Below are 25,186 nucleotides of genomic sequence, written 5' to 3'. Positions count from 1 at the left end.
AGCCACTCAGATCCACACAAATCTGAGCATCCTGCTATTTACAGCTAAGATAGTAATAATCAGGAACACATTTCACTTGTTAACCACACCTAGCAAAACCTAGCTGTACATTATACACCTTGCTGTCTCACTTTGCCTTTAGCTCCAAATTCTGTTTGATCTTGCATTAGTCTCTTGCCATTACTCTCACCAGAAGTGTGCCAAAATGTTGCAGATGCTTAGCCTAACTGCCCAGATGGCAGGCCAAAAGGACTGGCTAGGTGTTTTGAGGAACACCCTTTTATCCATGGCTGCTGACGACCTTCAGCAACAGAACAAAAAGCAACTGGAAAACGAGGGAAAAGAACTAATGACAGACGACTCAAACCAGAGGTATGAGCACAAATATCTGACTGAGGTTATCGTCCTGGCCCACAACCTCACAGGTCTGAAACAGGAGGTAAACAACCTCCATCGCCAGATCACTGAGTCCCAAACGGAGCTGACACATGCTAAAAACCGCATAGACCAGCTAGAGATGGAGACTCAGGACAGACACAAGGACCCTAGCAGAAGAGAGTCACAGGAGGTAATCCACAGACTTCAAACGGCTCTGACAGCTGCTAAACAACAAGAGCAGTTGGAAAAGACAGCCAGAGAGCACCTGGAAAAGGTACTTTTTCCACAAGGATTCACTGTTAAAAACAGCAAATTCTGAACTCTTGGACAAAGATGCCAGAATCATGGCCTGTGAAGGTCAACTGAATGTGTCCAGAGCTGAAGTTAAAGTGCTGACTCAGCAGCTGGACAACACCAAAGATGAACTTGACATGGTCCAACGAGAACTGAGACACTCTTACCTGCTGCAAAAGGAACCACAGCAGGAGAGACATCTCACTCCCCCACTTGCAATCAGCAGAGAAACCTCCCCAGCCAAGCACAGAGTTATAAAGGGGGGAGACAATCCCCTCTGCTTAACACGTCATCGGACAGTTTCCTTAAAGCTTCTGCAGCCGCGGACGGAAAAGGATTGATTCAGACGAATCTTGAAACGACACGTGCAGCGACACTCAAAGACCTCAACCGAATGGCCAGACATATCCCTGCATTTACACCAGAGCTTGCAGGAGACCACGACGTCCACGCTTACCTGCGAGACATTGACTTTCACCTGCAGTCTTTGATGAGTGTGAACCATCAAGATAGACTTCATCTGATCTGGATCACATCCAGCCCAGAGTTGCGACGCTTTCTGGCTCGACAGCCAGAAAACATCCAGTCTAACTACCAGCAGCTGAAACAAGCCATCATAAGGGAATTCTCAGAGTCTAACAATGGACTGATCGCTGCCCTAGACACCAAACAGGGTCGGCATGAAACTCCCTATGTTTACTACCACAGACTCAGACAAGCTTACTTCGGAGCTCGCAACATACCTGGGATGGAGGAGGACGCCAGCTTCAAGAGCCTTTTCCTCCGAAACCTCCATCCTATGGTAAGTCACCATTTAGGCATTATGGCCTGCCCCCACACAATGCCTATCCAACAACTGCGTGACCTGACACAGAAGGCCTTTAACAAACACAAGGCCTCCTCAAAAAGAGTTTGTAAGACCCCAGTGATTCTGAACTGCAAAATCCAGAATCCAAAGCTGGTACCAGAAGGCACCCAGCATTGCCACAATGCAAGAGCCTTCAACGAAACGCTACTAGCCAGCAGAAGGCAGAACCGTCACCATGGCCATAGATCTAGACACAAGACCAACCGCTGGGAGAAGCCATGGAAAAGAACATCCTCACCCAGCAAACACCACAGGACGTCCCACAGCAGTCTACAACAACATCCTCCTGTACACCTTTCAAACAGGTGCCAAACAGAGGCTGCACAAAGACAGCTAGAAACGCCTGTTTCTGAGTTACAAGAGCTGCTAGCACTAGCAAAAGAGCTCCTGGAACAGAACTCCCCTGAGGAGTACTGGGAAGAACAAACCTCTGACTCTTGCCCAACACCACTCAGGCAAGCTCAAGTCAGCACTGCTGCCAGAGCAGAGTAACACTGCAGACTTCAGACACCTGGTGACTGGGTGCCGAACCAAGGGCGAACGGCCACCTGCTGCCCTTTTGCTACCAGTACTAGGTCAGTCTGAAACTCTCTCCACACTACACAATGCCCATAACCACTCAATGCAGCCACAAACAAGCACCTGCCTCAAACGAACTGACTTCATAATGACAGGTGACACACTGTCAAAGCACCTGCTGCCTCTGCACCTGCTGCAGAGACCTGGATTTGGCTACTGTCTACATCACCCACCGTGGAACAACCACCTGCTACAAAACCCTCATGATTCACCTGCCATCCGCCATTGTGATGATTGTCGTCCGATGATGTCTCCAACAGGGACACCACCTCACGAAATGGGGGACTGTAAGGTATGGCGGAGGACCAGTGGCCTTAACAGATTCATGAACAAACAAGAACTTACTGTTAAAAACTCCCCTAATTACTGAAATAGCGCCAACCAGTCTCCACAAGCACAATAAATGTATTGACAAAGAGACAATGAACTATTGACAGAGAACCGCATGTGACATCCGCATGCTCACCACGTGCTTATCGTGTGGACAGGAAGGGGGAAACTTTGAACGTAACAATGTGTGTGTGTGTGTGTGTTTTTCAGTTAAACACAGAACTGCATATTGCTAATGAAATACGTGTAATCCCTGTATGTTGTATATTTCTGAGGTATATCAAACTCGTTAGAACTGTTTCGTTGTGTGTTTTAAACTCTGAAGCCTCATATTTAATAGCCTCAGAGGGTATATTCCCTTTTTAAGTGTACTAAACACACGTTTCTTGGTATCAAATTAAACCTTACGATTTGTCCGAGCTGAATTCGAATATAAGATCTCTGTAGAATGATATTACGCGATGTTTTACTATCTTTTGAGTCATTCAGCCCAAAATCTCTTACTGTCATAAACATGCAAATGAGCCTTGACAAAGGAACTCTCTCATGCCCAGAGTAAGGGAGACTTTTACGACCTCCAAAGGAATGTTCAGAGAAGTGCTGACCCTCACTTCATTCTCTTACTGAGAAAGAGAAATGAACCCTGTTAATCCTATATATATATTCTATATAACCATGTGATAAATTCATTGACATGTATCTAATGTTCCATCTCATAATTTTCCTAAATGTTGTTTGATCTGTGTTTTCTTTCAAACTCTAATGGGTTAATGTTTCAGACTTTGCATACTATGGTTAACCGAAATCATATGTGTGGCATATTTGGTCTCTATAACTTGGTATTTTGAAGATCAAAATGACTGTGTACAAGATATGTCGATAACAACAACATATTAGTATTACAAGTATATTTCCTAGTTTCTTTCTTGCTCATGCAATGAGAAATGTGAGAACAAAGAGCAATAAACCAAATTCCCGCCTGGAACCCAAACCCTTCTCATTGGTTGAGCCAATGAGAGGTGGGACATGTTTTCTAAGGTTATAAATGCTCTTAGCTCTTATTTCTTGCTCTCTTAGTCCTCTCGTCTCTTCGCTCTCTTATGCTCCTCTTGCTTCCTGCCTCTCTTGCCCTCTGAGCCTTGTGCTCTCTCACTCTCTTGCTGAATGATGCTGAACTAAAAGGCCCCAAGGACTCCCAAGCATGCGCCAGGCTACGGCCTTGTCTTTCCATTCACCAAAGATCAATATGACCCCCACTGGTTCTCTCTCTCATCAAGACAACATCAAAGATCAACTGGAGCCTCAACAATTGCATCAGGACAGTTTAATTCAAATGGGACATGCAAGTATCAAACTTAGTCTCATTATTTGATACATTAAGTATCCTCACCCCTTTCTAAAAAGGGTGTGTCAGAACTAATATGATGGTTTGCTCAGGCTGTTGATCTGCTGAATTTCAAACAATGCTATAACTTCTTGCCTTCCTGTATTCTGTTTCAACCCTCTTTCCCTTGGTAAACTGTATGCATGTATGTATATGTATGTTAGAGTAGTTTAAATGTTTAGTCTAGTTAATAAAGTCTTGTTCATGTCACATGTAAAGTTGTCTGTGTCTCAAGCTCATATCTAAAGTCACTAATCATAGATTTTGACTACTTGCTCTTAATACGTAGTAAGAAAGACATTTCCCATGCCCCGGAAATGTACCTTTCTATTAATTAATTAATTAATAACCAATATTGAGTGTTCACGGGATGAACCGAGCATTTGGTTGTAATGTTAATGTAGCTACATCAAGTTAACCCGATTAACTGATCCAAATATTCATGATCGATTATAACAAGTTATGATTGATTATTAATATTTCATAGAGCTGATTCGCTACAGCATATCTATTGGGTTAAAGTCTGGGCCAATCTAAAATGTATTAACATTTTTTGAAGCTATACTTTGGTAGATTTACTTCTATATTTAGGTCATAGGGTCATTGTCCTGCTGCATCACCCAACTTCTACTGCGCTTCAGGCGGTATATTTTTATATATACACAAGATGCTCCCTCCACTGTATTTCAGCATTGGGATTATGTTTTCATGTTAGTATGCGGTGCCCTTTTTTGTCCATACATAGTGCTGCATGTTCTTCCCAAACAATTTAACCTTATATTCATCAGTTCACAAAACATTTTCCCAGTAGTATTGTGGAGTGTCAAGGTGGTCTTTGGCAAACTTTAGGTGTGCAGCAATGTTTTTGTTGGAAAGCAGCGACTTTCTTTGTGGTATCCTGCCATGGACATAATGTTTGTTTAATGTTTTCTATATAATAGACTGATGAACAGAGAGGTTAACTAGTTCCAATGGTTCTTTCAAGTCTTTAGCGGTCACTCCAGGGTTCTTTTTTTTTACCTCACTGAGCATTCTGCGGTTTGCCCTTTTGAGTCATCTTGGCTGGTCTGCCATTTCGAGGGAGAGTAGCTTCAGTACAAAATCATCTCCATTTAAAAACAATTTGTCTAACTGTGGACAGATGATTATCTTAGCTCTTTGAGATAACTTTGTAACCCTTTCCAGCTTTAACCAAAACAACAGTTATTGATCGTAGGTCATCTGAGATCTCTTTTTTTGCGAGGCATGGTTCACATCAGCAGATGCTTCTTGTGAATAACAAACCCAAAATGTTTGAGTGCTTTTTATAAATCAAAGTAGCTCTAACCCACACCTCCAATCTGGTTTAATTAATTGGATGCCAGGTTTGCCGACTCTTGACTCTAATTAGCTTTTGTTGACATCACTAGCCTAGGGATTCACATTGTCATTCACTTTTTCCAACATACACTGTGAATATTTTAATGATATTCAATATGTACAATAATACAATAATTTGTGTTATTAGTTAAAAGTGATTGTGTTTGTTCATTTTTATAACTTCGATGAAGATCAAACCAGATTTTATGACACATTTAAACAAACGCAGGTAAATCCAAAAGGTTCATATACTTTTTCTTGCCACTGTAAATGCACAAGATTTTTTTATCAAAGTAATATTGAATAATTTTTTACTAAAATGAATAAAAACAAATTAATCATTGGCAGCAATGAAATCTGTCATGACTCTATTCTTGGCAACATGATGATTATAATTATTTAGATGGTCACAGTATGGGTTTACAATACATAACTGAATCTAATCAATTACCCACGGCTAAATGTAGGAATCCATGCCAACTCTCCAGAGGACTGGGTTTAAGGAGTCACAAAAGCATGCAAAACTGCAGGGCCCCATTAGGGCCCCTTTCAGTTCTTGATATTCATATTATTTTTCACATAGTGTAGTTTACACGACAGCACCATCCAATAATTAGCTAATTATTCTGTAAGGGACATTATTACAATACTTTTGCAGCAGTGTATGGTTTATGTTGGATCTTTGAAACAAGTCCTTGAGAGCTTAGTTACTGTGGCAAACATGCCATTAACTTGGAGCCTGATGCGTTCACCACAGGGCAATGTTCTCATCAGTGTCCTTATTTTGGGTTGCCTGAAATTATCTGTGCTGACACATACAGGGCTCCACATTTAACTAACAAAATTAGCCATGGTTGAATAAACTGGGACCTCAGGTCACTTTGGTAAGACACCAACAGAAAGACAAGATGGCAGATTTAAAATAATAGCACCATGAATGTTTCCCATGAAATGCTGATGCCATGAATCAGGAGCTCAGGTTGTCAATAGACCTGCTCCTAATCTATTCGAATCCCTTCTAAGCCATATAACTGGAGTGATTAATATCACCAAATAGGGTGTGCGCATGTTGTCTGACGACTCATTCATATTATTACAATAAAAAACTAAGGTAAAATCTTATCACTAAGGTAAAAGTCATCACTTTCTTAGAATTCACTGTCATAAACTTCAGATCATCAGGAGCAAAACTCAGTAACACTAAAGTGGGTTATTAGGGTTGTATATGTTAACATTAGTTAATGCAATAGTTAACATGTACAAAAAAAAAAAAGGACTGTTAAATACGTCAGACACATTTATTAAATTTGACATTACAACCATTACATTCAGTTCTGTTTCTAGAAACTGATCTGAACCTTCTAAGCTGATCAGAACTTCAGCATTTAGTGCTTTTGGGAGGATAGGTGTTCGTTTTCTTGTTCCACACATACGGTTTTGGATTCGGGGCTAAATATATATGCCCCCTCACTTCACCTCCTTGGACATATCTATTTTTGCTCTGTTTACCTCAATCAGCAGACGAGTGGCCAAAAGACATCCAATCAGTAAACAATTTAGGGACCTAAAGAAGTATGAAGAACATTACACTTTTACCACTAATTGGCTAGCACTGTGTGTATGGCTGTTTCTTCAACGTCAAGCAATTCCATATCCTAGGGGATTGATTTTTCATTTTTTCTTTTTATTATATGAATATAACATTAAAACTGAATTAGAAAAATTTTTTTTTTTTTTTTTTTTACAATGCTTTTATTTATTTTTGTTACTTTCAAATGCCTGTTATGCAAGATTTTATTGTTTTAGCCTCGTCCCAGATCCAGACTTTGAATATTAAAATAAATACTTCAAGTTCAAGACAAGTAATGCTCAAATCGACAACATTTGTGGCATAATGTTGATTGCTGTGAAAAATAATTGACTTGTCCCTCCTTTATTAAAAAAAAATAAAAATAAAAAATGAGTAGGGGAAGAAACTAATAATTTTTTAAAAAGTACTTCCATTTATTCTTCTGTTAAAACTTGTGTATTATTTGAGCAGTAAAGCTGTAAAATTGGATATAACTGAGAGGAAAGGTTAGGCAATTTTTATCACACTAAAACCAAATTAGCACCTGTATTGTTTATGTCTTGTAGCTATATGTTTTAAATAGTGGGTATTTTAATGTTTACGGATTGGCCCCCCATTCACTTCCATTCTAAGTGTCTCACTGTAACCCAGATTTTATTTTTTTATTTTTTTTCAAAAGGAAAAATGAGGGACTTTCTTTTTTTTTTTACAATTAATTTAAATATCTTTCAATAATAATTTTTGGAAATCAACGTTATGCTACAAATGTTGTTGATTGAGCTTTAAGTAAAAACAAAAATTCTATCATTTACTCATGACATCCCAGGTGTGTATGACCTTCTTTCTTCTGCAAAAACAACCAAAGTAATCGGTTTTGGTAAGAACAGACCAAATGTAACTCCTTTTTCACTACAAACCTTGTCATCTATAGTCTACATGGCAATCATGATTTCAAGCTCGATTACACTATGCCACCTAGCACTAGGAATTGCAATCGATTCTGAAATCATGATCATGCCTGCAAAGACTTTCAAAGACTGCAATGGCAATATGTACAATGAACATTTTTTTATATTTTGTCTCACACAAAAACCGATTGGATTTCACCCAGAATAATCCTTTGAACTATGAAAATACAAATTGTTTGGTTTAAAACTACGATGAAAGCCAGTGTACTTGCTAACCACGTCAACAAATGTGTTAGTATTGAGCGTGCTTTAGATTAAAACACTACATTTAAATACAGAATTTGAGATGGTGGAAATGTTCATGACTTACATTTACATTTATGCATTTGGCAGACGCTTTTAACCAAAGCGACTTACAGTGCAATTATTACAGGGACAATCCCCCCGGAGCAACCTGGAGTTAAGTGCCTTGCTCAAGGACACAATGGTGGTGGCCGTGGGGTTAGAACCTGTGACCTTCTGATTAACAGCCCTGTGCTTTAGCCACTACGCCACCACCACACACCACAAGACTTAAAAAAAAAAAAAAAAAAGAAGACAAAAATGACAAATCTCCTGTGATGCATGTATTGTACATACAATGATGGACATTGTTAGTAGACAAAGTAAACTGGCAAGTGTGTGATTTTTTTTTTTTTTTTTAACAAGACTTCACTTCAAGTCAACATTGCTAAAAGTGCCTGAAGTTAAAGAAACCATAAAATAAATATTAGCAATCTAAAATCGGTGTTTTGGGCTAAAAAGAACCTGCATTGCCCTTGATTGGTTAAGTATATGTCAAAACCTGCACATGTGCTTGCGTTTAGCAAAATACAAATCACACCATGTGGCTGGCTGACCCCTCTAATCCCTTTTCTCTCGCTCTCTCGCTCTCTCGCTCTCTCTCCTCCTTCCTAAACACTGGATCTCATGTCCATTGTCCATCTCCATCCTAGCTCAGGAACCCTTTCCTCTGGAGCTTCCCTGCTTCTGCTGTCTGCCCGCTTCATCTCTCAAAGGGTTAAAACTAATCCTACTCCCTATAAACTAGGCAGAACATCATGGCCGAGGTTAGGTCTAAACTTTGCTACTCAGTGATTAGATAATTGATGCACATCCACCTACTCCTCTATATAGAGCTAATCCTCTCAGTGACCGGCAACCTTGAGTGGCTGAGAGTTGTTGGGTGTTGATGCAGGCTAAAGCAAAGTATGGTGAATACCTTCATGCATTGCTGATATCTTAGCTGCTGAGTAATAAGAGGGTTAAATTAATACAATGTCAACTCACTAACAGTCTTTCAATGAGGTGCCTTTACTGGTAAAATAAAGGGAGGAAAAATGACAGAAATGTCTTAATGGCATGAGCAAAAATAGGCCGTAGTGGCTTTAAATAATAGAATAATCCCTCAGCAGGCCAGTTTACCCACGATTACCCACGATTACTATTGCACTAATACCTCTTTTACATTAATGTACATCAGAAAAGCAGAGCAAAAGGTCACAGGGCTAAATGGCAAGAGCAAAGAATGGAGCATCTAGAACAGAAAGGCTGAGAGACAGGTATTTATCGTTTTTACAGCATGTCTGTGGATGTTTGTAGTGTTACTAAAATTGAATCTTTGTGCAGCTGCATAGATTTGAATGTCTCTATTTTCCTCTTCATGATTATTCAGTTTTCTTCATTAGATGTAAAACCCCCTCTAGGATCTTTTCCTGTGTAATTACTGCTAATCTTTAGCATAAGACTATCCATTACCGCACAGTGGGGCTATTCGTCATCAACACCGGCTGGCCAAGATTTTCCCCGACACGCAGAGAGTCAGTCCTCTTCGCTACGCATTGTCAGTGAATGTGCCAGCCATTGATTAAACACAGAATTCCACAAAAAGAATATCATACCAAAGGTCAAGCATGGTGGTGGCAGTGCGATGGTGTGGATGTTTTGCTGCTTCAGGGCCAGGGCGGCATGCAATAATTGAGGGAAACATGAATTCTGCTCTCTACCAGAAACTCCTAAAGGAGAACTTCTGGTCATCAATCGTGAGCTGAAGCTCAAGCGCAACTGGATTATGCAGCAAGATAATGATCCAAAGCATAAGAGCAAGTCCACCTCTGAATGGCTCAAAAGCAGAATTAAAATTTTGGCATGGCCTATTCAAAGTCCTGACTTGAACCTAATTGAGCTGCTGTGGCATGATCTTAAATGGGTAGTTCATGCTCAAAAACCCTCCAGTGTGGCTGAACTAAAGCAGTTCTGCAAAGAAGAGTGGGCCAAAATTCCACCACAGCAGATCTTCAGTAATCAAAAGCATTTGGTTGCTGTTGTTACAACTAAAGATGGAACAACCAGCTATTAAGTTTAAGGGGCAGTTCGTTTTTCACATGGGTGATAAAGGTGTTGGATAACTTTCAATAAAAAAAAATAATAATAAAAAAAAAATATTATAATATATATACACATACATATACATATATACACACACACACACACACACACATATATATATATACACACACACACACACACACACACATATACACACACACACACACACACACACATATATATACATATATACATATATATACATATATATATATATATATATATATATATGTATGTATATATGGGCTCTTTAATAGAAAACGTTTCCTCAGACAATTCTAAACAAAGACTAAACTGTTCAATTCCACAGTAAGTCATTAGATTCACAGGGGTAAATGTCACTGATTTAGGAATCTTAGCACTCTTACACCAATTTTTTTCCAGCAGTGCAACCATTTTGCGAGGATAAATTCTAAACCTGATCTCTCCACGAAAAAGGGCTGGGTATTGATATACATTTCCCGGATTCTATTCTGATTAATATGGGTATATTTCAGTCCTAATGTTCATTTTGCTTGCATATGAAAGAAATTCTTCCACAGCAAATTCAAGGGACCTTCTAACTAAGTACATTACAAAAATATTAAATATTACAAATTTGATTACAAGTATAATATATATATATATATATATATATATATATATATATATATATATATATATATATATATATATATATATATATACACACACACACACACACACACATATAAATAATGACATGCTTATTGTTTACATGCATAATTTGTACTCCAAGTATTTACAATTTGTTGAACGCATGCTAAAATGACAGCCTCTAAGAATACCAGTAGTTCAGCCAGCGTCGCAAAAGTGTTTTGAGCGCACATAAACACGAGCATCTTTACCTCATCCGTGCTGTGTGAGATTAGAATTAAATGTACATTTTTTTATTGTTTATGATCAATAACTGACTGTGAAGAACATAAAAGATATTAAGAGACATTGTTCAATGACAAATGGATTATGTGATTTTGTATTTGGACACACATTAAATGCATGAGTAAAACCAAACAGGTAGTGAAAAGTATCTCAGTGCTAAACTTCTTCACCACTATACTAAATCATTAGTGATTGAAATCTGAACATTTATCAGACAGAGGATAAATCACAGATATTTTTGTAGCATAGGGTGAAATTTGGTTGCATATGCAAATGATTTATGCGAGTGGATTACTGCGTAGAGTTAAAGATTGATCTTGGGATTTAAGAATCAATATAGAGATCAGAACATCTGTAAATAACATTTTTTCCCATCCCTAACTTGAAAATACAATACAGCACTATCAGTAAAAAAGGACAGTAGGCAACTTAATTAGCCAAATTCTAACACCAACTAGAATCGATGCAGTAAGATTTCAGCGACACATTTTTCTGTCCACACTGAATGTGGTAATACAGCGTGAGAGAACAAAATAGATTTTTAATTGTACAGTTTTGAGGGGCTTTTGGACAAATAACATTTTACAGTGGGTGACGCAACACCTCAGAAATTGTAGCAGCACAGATCAACAGAATGTCCCAAACCCAGAGTTGATGCCTATATAGAGCATTCAAAGTCAGTCACTTATGAGATTACATGATGGTCAGGATGCTGCCTTCGAAGGCTGCAATAATGCAGGCAGTAAACAGAGAGGCAGCTCACTAGGTTGTCACAGACCAAATATTTAGCAAAAATACTTTCAATGCTTCGTTTATTAAATACCAAATCCTTTTGTATAAATTTATTCAAAAGGACCTGGATTATTTAATTAAAAAGCAGCAAATGTGAGTGTATAGTCTTGCGCAAGGTGCTGCTTATACAGAAGGGTCAAATGCCTCTTGTGAACAAATGTGTGGTGTATGAAACATGTCTGAGCCTGTTTTCTGAAGGTGCTTACCTCTGTGAGAGCATGGAGCTGACCTTCCTGTACACACACACCCATGAATCTACAAGATCACAATACAGGAAAAGAAAAGAGATAAATGTTAGTTTAATGTTCTATTGTTTACAAGTATTGCTCTGAAAAAGCAGCTGTTACAAGTTGGAACATATTATTCTTAAGGTACATCCTTAAGTAAAAACCATCATCACCTACTAGACCAGACATGGGCAACTTATGGCCAGCGGGCCAGATGCGGCCCTCCACATGGTTTAATCGTTCCCACGGCTCATTTATCCTAAAAGCGTTTTTCATTGTATATTTCATTTATCTTGCATTGGGCCTCCACAATCATTGATCATGCTCAGGAATGCCAGATAACAGTTGCAAACTCCCCAATTAGAGATTTGTACTTGCACAAATTAGAAATATTCAGTCTAATGTTATACATATTTTGTGCAATCTGGCAACCACGCATGGGAGCGCGCTCTTTCTAGTTCTCGCTAGTGCGACATTCAGATCAAGCAAAACTTTGATACGGCCACTTTGAGTTGATTCTTGAGGCTGCTTGTACTGTTTGGTGCTACTAAACCTTCTCAGTGATGAACTTTAATAAAATATAACCGGATCACAGCATTGACATGCAGAGTCATAATCATTGACACACGAGCAAAAGCAAGCAAGCGACGAATGCATATTTTTTTATTTATGTAATTTAGAAATGTTGAAGTCCCTCGCACCTGTATTTTAATTGAACTCTTGCAGTAATCATTTATCATAGTCATGCAACCTGATTTGTTCAGTTGTGTGCACCGGCGGACAAACCATTGATGAGGCCCGCATCAAGACATATTCAGCGCGTAAAAGTGTAATGTTTTGAGAATAAAATAAGTAAACATCCCTCTTTGCGACAAACATTAAAGGTTCTATAATAAAAATTAAAAAAAATGAATTTTTTATAAAATAGATTCCTGATATAGTTTGTGTTAAAATTAAGAATAAAATTACCAGGTAAGTAGATATGGTAAAATATTTTTTCTTTAATTCCTGACTGAAACATATCTACCTTTGTAGAGCAATACAATACTTTAGGCAATTGCAGAATAGTACCATCAGTGGCATATACACTTCAGAAAATTAAGTACACCACTATATCTGGGCTTAAAAGATACAAGAACCAAAAGGAGTACAATGTGGCCCCCTATGCACTACTTAAAGCCCGATGTGGCCCCTGTACCAAAATAGATTCCCACCCCTGTACTAGACTGAGCGGTTACTGTCTACACCAGCACTGACATTTTATTATGCTGCTGCCCAACAGGCTTATTTTATGCTCTACGCTCATTTCACCTGTCAGAAACAGCTTTTAAAAATGACGCCATAAAATATGTAGGAAGGTGAAAGGTAAGCATGTTAAAGCAAGATATTAGGGTTAAATGTTCTCAATGAAAGTGTGCTTTTTTCTGGATGTGTAAAGTCACAATCACATAAGATGTTTTTAATTCTATTGAACATTGATGGATAAAGATGTATGTGAATCGACATGATACAATAAGCTGGTTTTGATTATAGGGCAATGGCCTCCGTGGTCTACAGTGATATGGCAAAATGTGTCACCATGTGCAAATACTTTTATAAAAAGGTGCTATTTTGAAGTAACATTACTTAAAAAAAATAAAAACAGCAAAGGGTGTTTGATAATTTCAAACGATGGGTCATTTAATTCGAGTTGGGAACAGAGAACATGTTCGATTGAAAAATAATATTTCATCAGCAGCGCTGCTCCCTACTAAATCTACAGCGTGAAACACAAATTATCTTATTAGCCTGTTCTTTTGAATCAGTAGCATGAAGCACAACACACCCAGTTCTTTCCAATCCCAAACAAATGACTCCTATGAGCAGGTTCTTTTTAGTGATTTAAAAACACTTATACATCAAAGCAGTTAGTGAATTAATCTTATACTGATGCGCAAGTTATAAATGTCCAAATGGAAATGAAATGAGAACTATTGAAGTACCACTAGCCTGAAGTACACCATTAGGCTATATAACACAGTCTAAACTGTGTTTATTTAATGTTTTACTCAAGACCTGTGAGACTTCAATCAGGCAGGGCAGTTACTTACACATTTACATGCACTTAAGAAAGCGGTTTATTCCAGGGTTCTAAAACGTCATGTAAACAGTTCTAAAACGTCATGTAAACAAGAACGCCAATTTCCTTATGTTGTTTAAGGGATTAAGAGAAAGTGGTTTAACACAACTTGGTTTCTCCTGGAGAAAGCGGCTTATGTGGACATGTAAAAACATAAGCAGCATTCTAACAGGTTTTTGAAGAGTGCGCATATGTGTGGAACAAACCAAATAAAAAACATAATAGGATGGAGCCCAATAACAAGTCAACAAAACATTTCTGGGAGTACAGTGGGCAAAGCACATACTAGGGCTGCCCCCAAATAGCCCAAATATTAGTCCATGAGAAGAATCTTGGTCAGCCAAGTTTTTATTGGTCCACAGGAAACCGACAAACAGCAGTATGGTTGGCCACTAGGTGGTACTCTGGGGTAATTTTTGTTAAGCAGGGTTAGGGATAAGCCTACTCATTAAAACAAGACACTTTGATTTCAAACTTTGAACTTTATTTTGTATTTATTTAAAAAAAAAAAAAAAAAATCAAATGAAACTGGAAAAAAATTAAGTGCAATTAAAATGTGTGTTGTTCTTTTTGAAAGATGGCTTTACAACAGTTGTGAAGGACAACATCTCTCTGGCAAAGAACCTACTTCATCCGTGTATTCTCTACCGGTCGGGTATTTAGTTGTCTGGGAAAATACATCATGTGTGAATAATTTTTTTTTGTTACCTCCTTCACTAATATATTATTTATTTATATAAATCGCAATATCCAATTACGTAGGCAACCCTCGGTAGCCGAGGGATCGGAGAATATTCTTGCTTTAGTGATTTTGCATTGAAAGTTAAATAAAAAAAAATTTAAACTTAAATCAAATACATTTTTAAACTCAATTTGCACTCCAAACTAAATGAAAAGGCAATTAAAATAGTAAAGTGATAAAAATAATATATGTATTATATTATATTAAAGTAACCACCTTTCCATTTACATCAGGCAAGCATCCATCTAATCATGCAGGCAGAACATTACTTACACAAATGAAGACATAAAAACAATTATAAATGTAAAAATAATAATAATAATAAAGATGATAAATCAGAGATATAAATCATGGTTCGAGGTGAATGTGATTTTGTATTATTTTAGGTTTTAAAATCACAGATGTATAGGCTGCAGAGTTGTGGTCACAATTAACTGCTCTGTGGTAATGAAGTGAACTGAACTCAAAGCACCTCCTGAGCTGAGAGGTCATATGCAGCACTCAAAGCCAATACTGTTCTTGGGGGAGAAAAAAAAGAAAAAAAAAAGAAAGAGTGAGAACCCTTTACATGCACGTTCCACGAGACAGCACGCATCAAACAGCCTGTCATAGACGAATAGACGGCGTGTCATCTGCTCTTAATAATATAATAAAGTGTGTTTCTTCAAGCACGTATCTGTGTGTGTCTAACCGCAAAAAATATGTAACATTAATTTGATAATATTTATACATTTATGGGAAAATGAACCAAATATCGTCTTGACATGGTAAGAGTGATCGCCAAAAGCTGATGCATTTCACGATCAGGAACCCCGAGATAATTGTCTGTCGGCAAAACCCTAATGTGCATTTCAAACTATAAATTAACAAAAACGTTCAGACAGTCTCCTTGATGGTTGTTCCGACACATTCAGGATCATTACCGCTTTTGCCGGTGTCACTGTGGCTCGCTTTGTGCGTGTAAAATGTATATTTTAAAGGCTCATTATTATGGTTTAGTATTTCTTCGTAATGTAGAACAGTGTTAGCAATGTTACTTATAACATTCTTTCTCAGCCCTGGAACTCAAATATATTTGGGGGGTCAGAAATTGGTTTTTATGTAATTCAATTAATATCATAAACATGCGACTAGTCGACTAATGGCTTAAACTAATGCCTACTAGTAGACTAGGAAAATCTTTGGTCGGGGCAGCCCTAGCACATACACTAAACCCATTTATAAACACCACTGTAAAATATTGACGGTCCCTCACATTCACGTATATGCGCTCATACATTGAGGGAATCACAGAGTTTTATGTAACGGGAAACCTCACTATTGAAGCGCAGTTTCGCTGCAGGTCACGGTAGAGAGGTAAGGAAACAAACACAGCAACAACTCTGGAATATCTGGAAATAAAGCGCAGCAACGGAGAATAAAAAAAAAAACTTCTTCTGATACCATATTTTGCTTCACTCAAGCATCGCAGGGAAATTATGTTGCTGTGGAGAAAGCAGTTTACTGGCTGAGCCGCATGTATACAGGAGTAAAGAGCACACCATTAAATGGTGCATGTAAACCAGAACACTGCTGTTATGATCTGGGGTTGCTTCAATTGGTCAGGTCTAGGCTCAGCAATGTTATGCAGCATTAAACTTAAAAGTCAGCTGACAACCTGAATGTACAGAATGACCAAGTTATCCCATCAATGAATTTTTTCATTCCATGACGGCACGGACATATCCCAGGACGACAATGCCAAGAATCATCGGGCTCAAATTGTTAATGTGTGGTTTAGGGAGCATGAGGAATCTTTTTCACACATTAATTGGCCACCAAAGATTCCTGACCTTAACCCCATTGAATGTCTTTGGGATGTGCTGGAGAAGACTTTATGGAGTGGTTTGAATCTCCCAACATCAATAACACAATGCATGCTGTTTAATGAACATGTGCCCAATTATACATGCAGTAGCTCTTCCACTAACAGACATAGACATGCAGTATTCTTTCACTAATTTGTTCTCAGCCACGACACAATGTATCAATGGTCACGGAATGGGCACCCCACACAAGTCATTGCACAGGATACAAATTTACCTGTGTTTTTAGAGTTATGGCCCCATAAACCCCAGACCTGGCTTTTATTGCAGATCTGTGTTGGGATTTGTTTAACAAAGATCCCCTCAGCCCTCTCCTGTCTGCTCTAGAATACTTCCACATCCATTTAACAAGAGTTTATTTCGTACAATGGTATGCTTGTAAAACACACACAGACCCCTCTCTTTTGCTTTCTTCCCCCTTCTCATTCACCCACAAAATAAAATGCTGCTGTACAAAGACATAGCCAAATGGAAAGAATACCAAATGCTTTAAACTAGGGCTGTGAGTCAATTAATAAATTGTAACTAATTAATCGCAGATATTTCTATTCAATTTCTATCAAACTTTATTGGCAAAAAAACTTAAGTGTACAATGCCAATGCATAATAAGATACTGTACAATACAGCTATAAAACAAATTGAATGCTCAATTTGCTAAAGTTAAAATTTTCAAAACTATGTTCTCTGGTTGCTGTTCAGTCCCTATAGAGCACATAATGAGTTTAGCTTTTGACACTGGTTCATACGACAAAGCGTTTTCAGGCAATGCAGAGACACGGCAGCTTGCCCGCGTTTTCCACACAGCTGGCTCACCACTTGCTGGTGAAGTCTCCAATCTCTATATAGTAAATTCACTCCCATGTTTATTATGTCCAACAAGTCTTGCATACTGAATAAACGTGCACTGCTTCACACAGTCAGTTTTTGTGCTAGGATGTGAAGTCGAGCGTACACCTCCTGTAAATGTATGCAATACTAAAATCAAACGTTAACCATCACATTCTTTGTGATATTCTTTTTTTTTTTTTTTTGGCTCAACACCAGTTTCATGTACAACATTAAAGAGTAGTCCCAAGGGTACAGGCCTTATGGGAAGAAAAAGCCACTTTTAAAACAAAGTAAAAGGTTAGAGTGGGCAAAGCAGCACAGATATTTTACAACCGATAATTGGAAAAGAGTGTTGTGGATCTTAACCCCATTGAGATTTTGTGGGATCAGCTAGACTGTAAGGTGCGTGAGAACTGCCCGACAAGAAGGCCACATCTATGGCAAGTGCTAGAGGAAGCGTTGGGTGAAATGTCAATGGAGTATCAGGACAAAATGACAGCTAGAATGTCAAGGATCTGCAAAGCTGTCATTGCAGCACGTGGAGGGTTTTTTGATGAGAACTCCAAGTATCAATTTCATTCCATCAGAGCAAAGTCTGTACATTATTCCAAACTTTTGGCTGCCAGTGTGTGTGTATATGTATATATATTAAAGATGCACCGATCGACCAGCCAGGGACCGGAATTAGCCGATTTTCCGCATGCTCGGCCCGGAGACCGGCCGGTCAGCCTCAAGTCTTACCGATCCCAAGCCGGTCCGTTTTGTTGCCAGCGGCGCAGGCAATAACGTCACAGCCGCACGTAAACATGTCATTGGCGTGGAAGATCTTCACTGTGAGTGAAGAATACATAAAGTTCACAATCTGTAATAATTGTAAGGCCAAAGTAAACCGTGGGGGAACCACCACAATATCTTTCGGAACAACAAACCTAATTAGACATTTAAAACACCATCACCCAGCTGAAAATGCCCATTTTAAAAAAGAAGCTAAAAAGGGAAAGCGGCTAAAGCTAGCCAGAGCTCAGAGCCAGTCACAAGTCAGCAGCCCCTCTTATCATCCCTTGGAATGAGCAGCGAAAAGACCAAAGCAATTACGAGGAAAATTATGGAATTCATGGCCCTGGATGACCAGCTGTTCTCCATAGTTGAGGACAGAGGGTTCAGAAATCTGATAAATTACAGTTGATAGATACAGAGTAGACTTTTCCGACATTGCGTTGCCCGAGTTGTTTAATCTCGTGTCATGTCACACATGCAGCCGGTTGGTTACCTGTCAACATTTGGGTACACAAATCCGGGAGATGGGAAGAGGGGGTGCTGGATGGCGGAGGCAGGCTAAATACATACAAATTGTGCCGTTGTGAGTAACGTAATTCTTCCCACCGTGTCCGATATTAAAATCAGTGCGACACACTTTGCAAAAGGCGTGGGCATTGTCGATATGGCTTCGGGATATTAAATTAAATTCTTCCGTCCAGCTGTTGTTAAATTTACATGTATATTTAGTTTTTTCACCGGCCCACCAGCTGAGTCTTCTTCTCCCATCTACCAGTGATGCTTGATTTAACATCCCACCTCTACTGCCTGCGCAGATATCAACAGCGCAAATGGGTTGTAGGTTGCTAGGTTGAGGTCACAAATTATTTGTAATGTGTATGATGTGTCGATTGTGTGAGTAGGATGCGTTTCATTCAAGATCTGGCAACTGGACAACCTTGGAATAATATATTGATGTGATTATTCATATAACGTGGTTTGGGCCATACAAATTACGGGAGTTTTTTTGGGGAGAAATAACAAAACGGGAGACTCCCAGGAAAAACGGGAGTGTTGACAAGTATGGTTTTCAGATCTTTGGAATGGTTTTGTTAGATGAGTAATAAAGAGAAAAAGGTCCATTTATAAAAATAGTGGAAAATGACATCTGTTATATAAAGCAACTCATTTGCAGTTAATTGTTATTTCTACCTCTTTCCAGTTGTTTAAGTGAGAGAAGATCCTGTAACTTAGTGCAGTTTGGGGAAAATTGTAATGTTTAATAATTTATTTTATTATGAATATACAATTTTGCATTGAAGAAAGGTAGATTTTGTTTGAATATGCGGTCAATAATAGTTCTTAGAAAGAAAATTAAAAAAAAAAAAAACAAAATCGGTATCGGTCACACTTGTAAAAAAAATCTAAATCGGCCAAGAAAATTGCAATCGGTGCATCTCTAATATATACACACACGCACGCACGCACGCACGCACGCACGCACGCACGCCCGCCCGCCCGCCCGTCTGTCCGTCCGTCCATAAATATTGGGACATTGACACAATTCTAATCTTTTTGGCTCTATACACCACCACAATGGATATGAAATGAAACGAACAAGATGTGCTTTAACTGCAGACTTTCAGCTTTAATTTGAGGGTATTTACATCCAAATCAGGTGAACGGTGTAGGAATTACAACCGTTTGTATATGTGCCTCCCACTTTTTTTTTTTTGTGTTAAAAAACATTGTGTATGAATTTCAAACGGTGACATCAACTTGTATCATTTTTATAAATGCAAATTGATAGAATGCAATTGTGAAATCTGTACAATTTTAAAAAGCTAAAATGTGATTAAAATGATAAAGCTAAATATTCTATAAAACATACACACTCATATACTATATAGCGTTTGAAGTCATATACTCTATATTAATAATTTAAGTGAAGATGCTTATTATCTTTTTCAGTTGCATTACGCTTCAATGTCAACAAAAATCTGGCGAGTAAAAACAAAAAGGTACTATCGATTGGCGATTCTTTCTTCAATGTGTCCGTAATATGGATGTTTTTGGGTTATTTTCAAAAGTGTTTCATTTAGATTTCAAGTTCAAATGACCCCAACAACCATACAAAACTGTGGTAAAACATTTTGTTAAAGGAATAGGTAAATGTGTACCACAACAGCTCAATAAATTGATCACAATCAACTAAACATAAAAGCATGAGAACTTGCTTCAATTTATTAACAGAGAAGACACAGAGGTTGGAGTTACACTGAGTGCAATGGATTTGAGAGTAAGCAAACCTGAGTATGTTGGGGTGGGAGAGTCGATTCATCAGCTGAACCTCCCGCAGCATGTTTGCACGGTTACTGCTCAGCTTGTTCATCTTCAGGGCCATTACCTGGTCCGAGGCTTTGTGACGCACCTAAAACACACAGACCAACGAGCAATTATATGCCACACTTCCTAATATAATGGCAATAACTAAAATGGGTAATAGGAAGTTCTTTTTAATGCTTTGAATGTTTGCATAATGCATTTTAAAAGGAATAAAATACAGCTCTATGTTCAGTGTATCTCGGCCGATTGCTTCTCATGTACAACTATGATTTCAAGGATTGTCCTTAAATTGCAGAATCCGGTCACATTAAACCAACAATACCACTGAACGGAGATGTGCCACACATTGCAATAGCAAATGAGATCTGGAAAAAAAGATGGTTTCTAAAAATGGTTATTATTACACAACCAATATTCTAGCATGACCTGATGAAAGGAAATCAACACAAACACTGCCTTAATGAAGATCTGCTTAATGACAAATGTTAGTTTTGCAACATCTATGAAACGTGCTTCTGCAGAACTCTCTCTGTTTCCTCTTTGTGAATTCATTGAGCTGACCAATAAAAATACATTAAAGAAACAAAATATCAACCACAGGATGTCCTCGAGTGAAAAAAATATGAATCTCCTATATCTGAAAATGCTGACTTCCTCAAGCTGTTAGCAGAGCTGGACATACAACACAGCTGAAGGATTACTACAAAGCATTTGTAGTATACTCAAATTCAGTAAATGTTTTCAAGAGTGTTGACTCTTTTTAGCATGATATTGATATAGGCCTAACAAGAGGTGACATAAAAACGCAAACAATACTTTGTTTCCTGTATTGAAACCAACCCCACTTCTAGCCTCAGCAGCTGAGGAGGAGTCTGTCTTGTGCATCCACCGAACCACTCATCTGCAGTGAGAGCGCCTGTTAGATGCACAGGCCCAGATGTTGCCTCCTCTACACAACCTAAACTCACAGTCTGTTCTGCTATTATCATGTCACAGCTTGTCTCCATGCAACAAATCTAGTGTCCTAGGAAAATGTTTCAGTTCCTCAAATGAAGATGGATTTCAACATTGAGCAATATGATTATTTAGGGATTCTCCAACTTCCTCTGGGGGTGTTGAAGATGTTTGTACAAGCTCCTGATGTTGTCTGACTGTACAGAATCAGACTCATTTGTTTAAATCGACTGAGACAGAATAGGTTCCTAGTGAAGCCCCCAACTAGGCTGGGCGATAAAACAAAACAAAAAAACTCCATGATGAGTAATTTTCGATATTTAGCCTGTGTTCTACATGTAGACATGCGTGTTGCTAAAAACGCTAGCAGTTTGGCTTTCTTGTCGTATGTTCCCACTGGCGCGTAGTGAGTGAATGGGAGTGAGCGCTTTCAATTCCTTCCTATGGAAGCCGAGCGTCAAGCTCATGAGGTGGATTGTAAAATTGACAGTAGGGTGGGGCAATATTATATATATATATACATATATACATACATATGTACATACATATATATAACACACACACACTTTTTTTTTTTTTTTTTTTAAGTTATAATTTTTAATACTTTAACACTCAACTGTTAGATATTTTATTTAAAGCAGATTCTTTTAAAAGCTTGGAATTTGGACTTGCTGCTATTTAAGTTTTAGCTGATGTACATGAAACAGAAATATGCATATATAACAGATGAATGCTGATTTGAATGATAGTACACTTCCATAAATTATATGGTGCTCATTTATATGAGTGTTTACATAATTCTCATGAATCACTCAGAGAGACTTCTAACAGCTGTAATAATGCATTAAACAGCATGTACAAACATTAAACAAAGCAGTACACAATAAAAACCCTAATCTCTGTATATATATGGTGCAATATGCAAGCAGGCAGAATGTGAGTGCAGAGGTGGTTTGTGTGATAATGTGTGTGTAAGCATTGTGCTCATGAGTGTCTCATTCAAAGACACACGCACAGTGCTCATCTGTGACTGTTCCACTGTATCACTTATGAAAAGTGATCACAATAAACAATGTGAATGGATAAGATCATACTCGAATAGTCACAAGTTATAATGTTAGAAACGTCTGAAATCGTAAAATACAAGCAAATTCTTTTCACACACAAATGAGTGTGACTGCGCACTGTCACTTCGGGCTGCCCGAGTCCCTGCCTGAAGGCATGTAGGTAAATATTTGCTTAATGCCATGTCAGAAGCTAAGGCCATTCTCATGACAAGAACTGTGCTGTTCACAAAGTGTTTGAGTTTATCAACAAGTACATAAACTATATACAGACTACCGGTACAAAATTTTGAAACACTTATTCTTATCAAATATATATATATATATATATATATATATATATATATATATATATATATATATATATATATATATAGGGCTGCACAATTAATCGAAGTAAAATCGAAACCGCAATATGACCTTGTGCGATTATTAAACTGAAACTGATTATACTTAAATAAATAAATAAATAGTCTGCTCCCTTCAAAGTTTTTGCAACTTTTCAAAGTTGCGCTTCTCTGTCCAGTGAATATTAAGTTACAGCATTGTTGGTGTTTTCAGAGCAGTTCTGTGCTCCACAACTCCCTCTCATGCTTAAGAGTAACAGAAGTACTCTTGAGTTCGGTTCCGTTTGCTAAAGGCTTTTTTTACACTAAACTGGCGCGTCCTGCGTGAAGCATTTTTTTTTATCATTATCTGCGGAAGCAGCATCTCAGTCTCCGCAAAGGCACAGGAATCATAATAATACGGAATACAAGATGGGGTATAATTCAAACATCTTTATTAAATGATTAATTAGCAAACAGCATTAAGAGCAACACCTGTAGAGACCAGAAACAAGTGCTCTTGCTCCAGTCTCCTGTCATTTATTTAACTCACGAGAGAGCATGTCGCCCTTATTTCACTTGTTTCCGAAGGGAGTGTAAGCGGAACTAATATTACCAACAAAATGAAAAGGAAGGAACATACATATAATAAATCTATTTAAAATATTTAGTTACTATAATATAATGCATTGCAAAATGTAATATAATAAAATAATAAATACAAATAATTTAATGAAATGGTGACAAACTAACCAAAATTTTCACTTTAAATTTAATTACACCAATGGGTTATCAGTTCAAATTCAGTCCAAAGAATGAGGCTTAATTTCAAACTATCTTATATACATTAAATAATAGTTTGTATAAGCCTACTAGTTGGGAAAAAAAATTAAATAAGAAAAAGTTTGTGTAATTATATGTTATTTTCCTAATCGACTAATAGCCCAGACAAATAATCAACTTATCAATACTGATCAATTAGTAGTTTGCACATCCCTACCATTTATCTGCCATTTCTGTATTACAGAATGAAAAAACAGTCATGACAGACAACTATGTTTCACTAAACATTTATTTCTAAAAAAGGGGAGTTAACAGGTAAATATTATATCAAATAGCAATATTACAGAATCCCAAAATATATTGAATCTGCAACTAAATGTCGTTGTAATATCAAATCGGGAGGTCTGTGGCAATTCTCAACCCTACCGTTTACATTAACACCTAACCAATTACTCCATCTGCACTCTAATACTAGTAAAATATAGATTTGTTTATTTTAGTACTCAAGCTCAGGACTGTCCAAATGAAGATTGCATGAATAATATGAAATTTTAGTCCAAGTTTTAGTCCAATAGGATAACTCGAATTTTCAGGCAAAAGAAAATGCTCTTTGGGTCAAAATGACCGAAAGACAACACGTGGGTTAAACCAACACCCTACAGATTCTAAAGCTGCCTCCAACATTCACATACAATAATTTTTTTTCCCTCCCCCATATAGTGGCAGTCATGTAGTGATTAGGGATGGGCATTTTTGTCAATTTCTTATTTCGATCATTGATAGGTCTGAAAAAACAGGTACTCGAGGGGCGGGGCGTGTCCGTCATGGAGATAATGAAAATACTTTACAATTGTTACGAAAATTTATGTTAAATAAATAAAATAACATGAAAACATGACTATAAAAAAAAATAACACTGCTTATGCTGCATCAATGTTATCGAGAAAGAAACATCCGAAATATAGCTGAATTAGGTGAAGCTAAAGAATAAATTAACTCCAGTAAACTGAAGCCCCTTCTATGACACATCCTATGAGATTAATCAGATATTCTAGATACACAACATAAACGTAACATTACAACTTGTATCTGCACAAAAGGATGCAAATGCAGTTACGTGCTATAGCCAGAGAGTGTAACTCCCGTTGTGGATGTGCTCTTCTAACAGCGCGCTGAAACACGGGCAAGCAAAAAGAATTCACAACATTCTATAGTGTTCTCATAATGTTATGTACACTCACCTAAAGGATTATTAGGAACACCTGTTCAATTTCTCATTAATGCAATTATCTAATCAACCAATCACATGGCAGTTGCTTCAATGCATTTAGGGGTGTGGTCCTGGTCAAGACAATCTCCTGAACTCCAAACTGAATGTCAGAATGG

The 25,186-nt window shown here is 37.8% G+C and overlaps 1 protein-coding gene across 1 annotated transcript in view; it reads right to left on the bottom strand.

The window, feature by feature from the left end:
* Positions 1–25,186, bottom strand: part of LOC127648969 (dual specificity testis-specific protein kinase 2-like) — a 52,773-nt gene that overhangs the window by 15,205 nt on the left and 12,382 nt on the right. Inside the window, exons 2-3 of the mRNA XM_052133835.1 lie at positions 20,637–20,758; positions 11,996–12,044 (exon numbers count right to left, since the gene is read on the bottom strand). Coding sequence (XP_051989795.1) covers positions 11,996–12,044; positions 20,637–20,758 — 171 coding nt within the window. The remainder of the gene's footprint in view (positions 1–11,995; positions 12,045–20,636; positions 20,759–25,186) is intronic.

Source organism: Xyrauchen texanus, chromosome 9, assembly GCF_025860055.1.
Source record: "Xyrauchen texanus isolate HMW12.3.18 chromosome 9, RBS_HiC_50CHRs, whole genome shotgun sequence".
NCBI classification, from domain to species: Eukaryota; Metazoa; Chordata; class Actinopteri; order Cypriniformes; family Catostomidae; genus Xyrauchen; species Xyrauchen texanus.
Note: the sequence above shows the minus strand (reverse complement) of the source record. Positions and strands in the feature narration are given on the sequence as shown.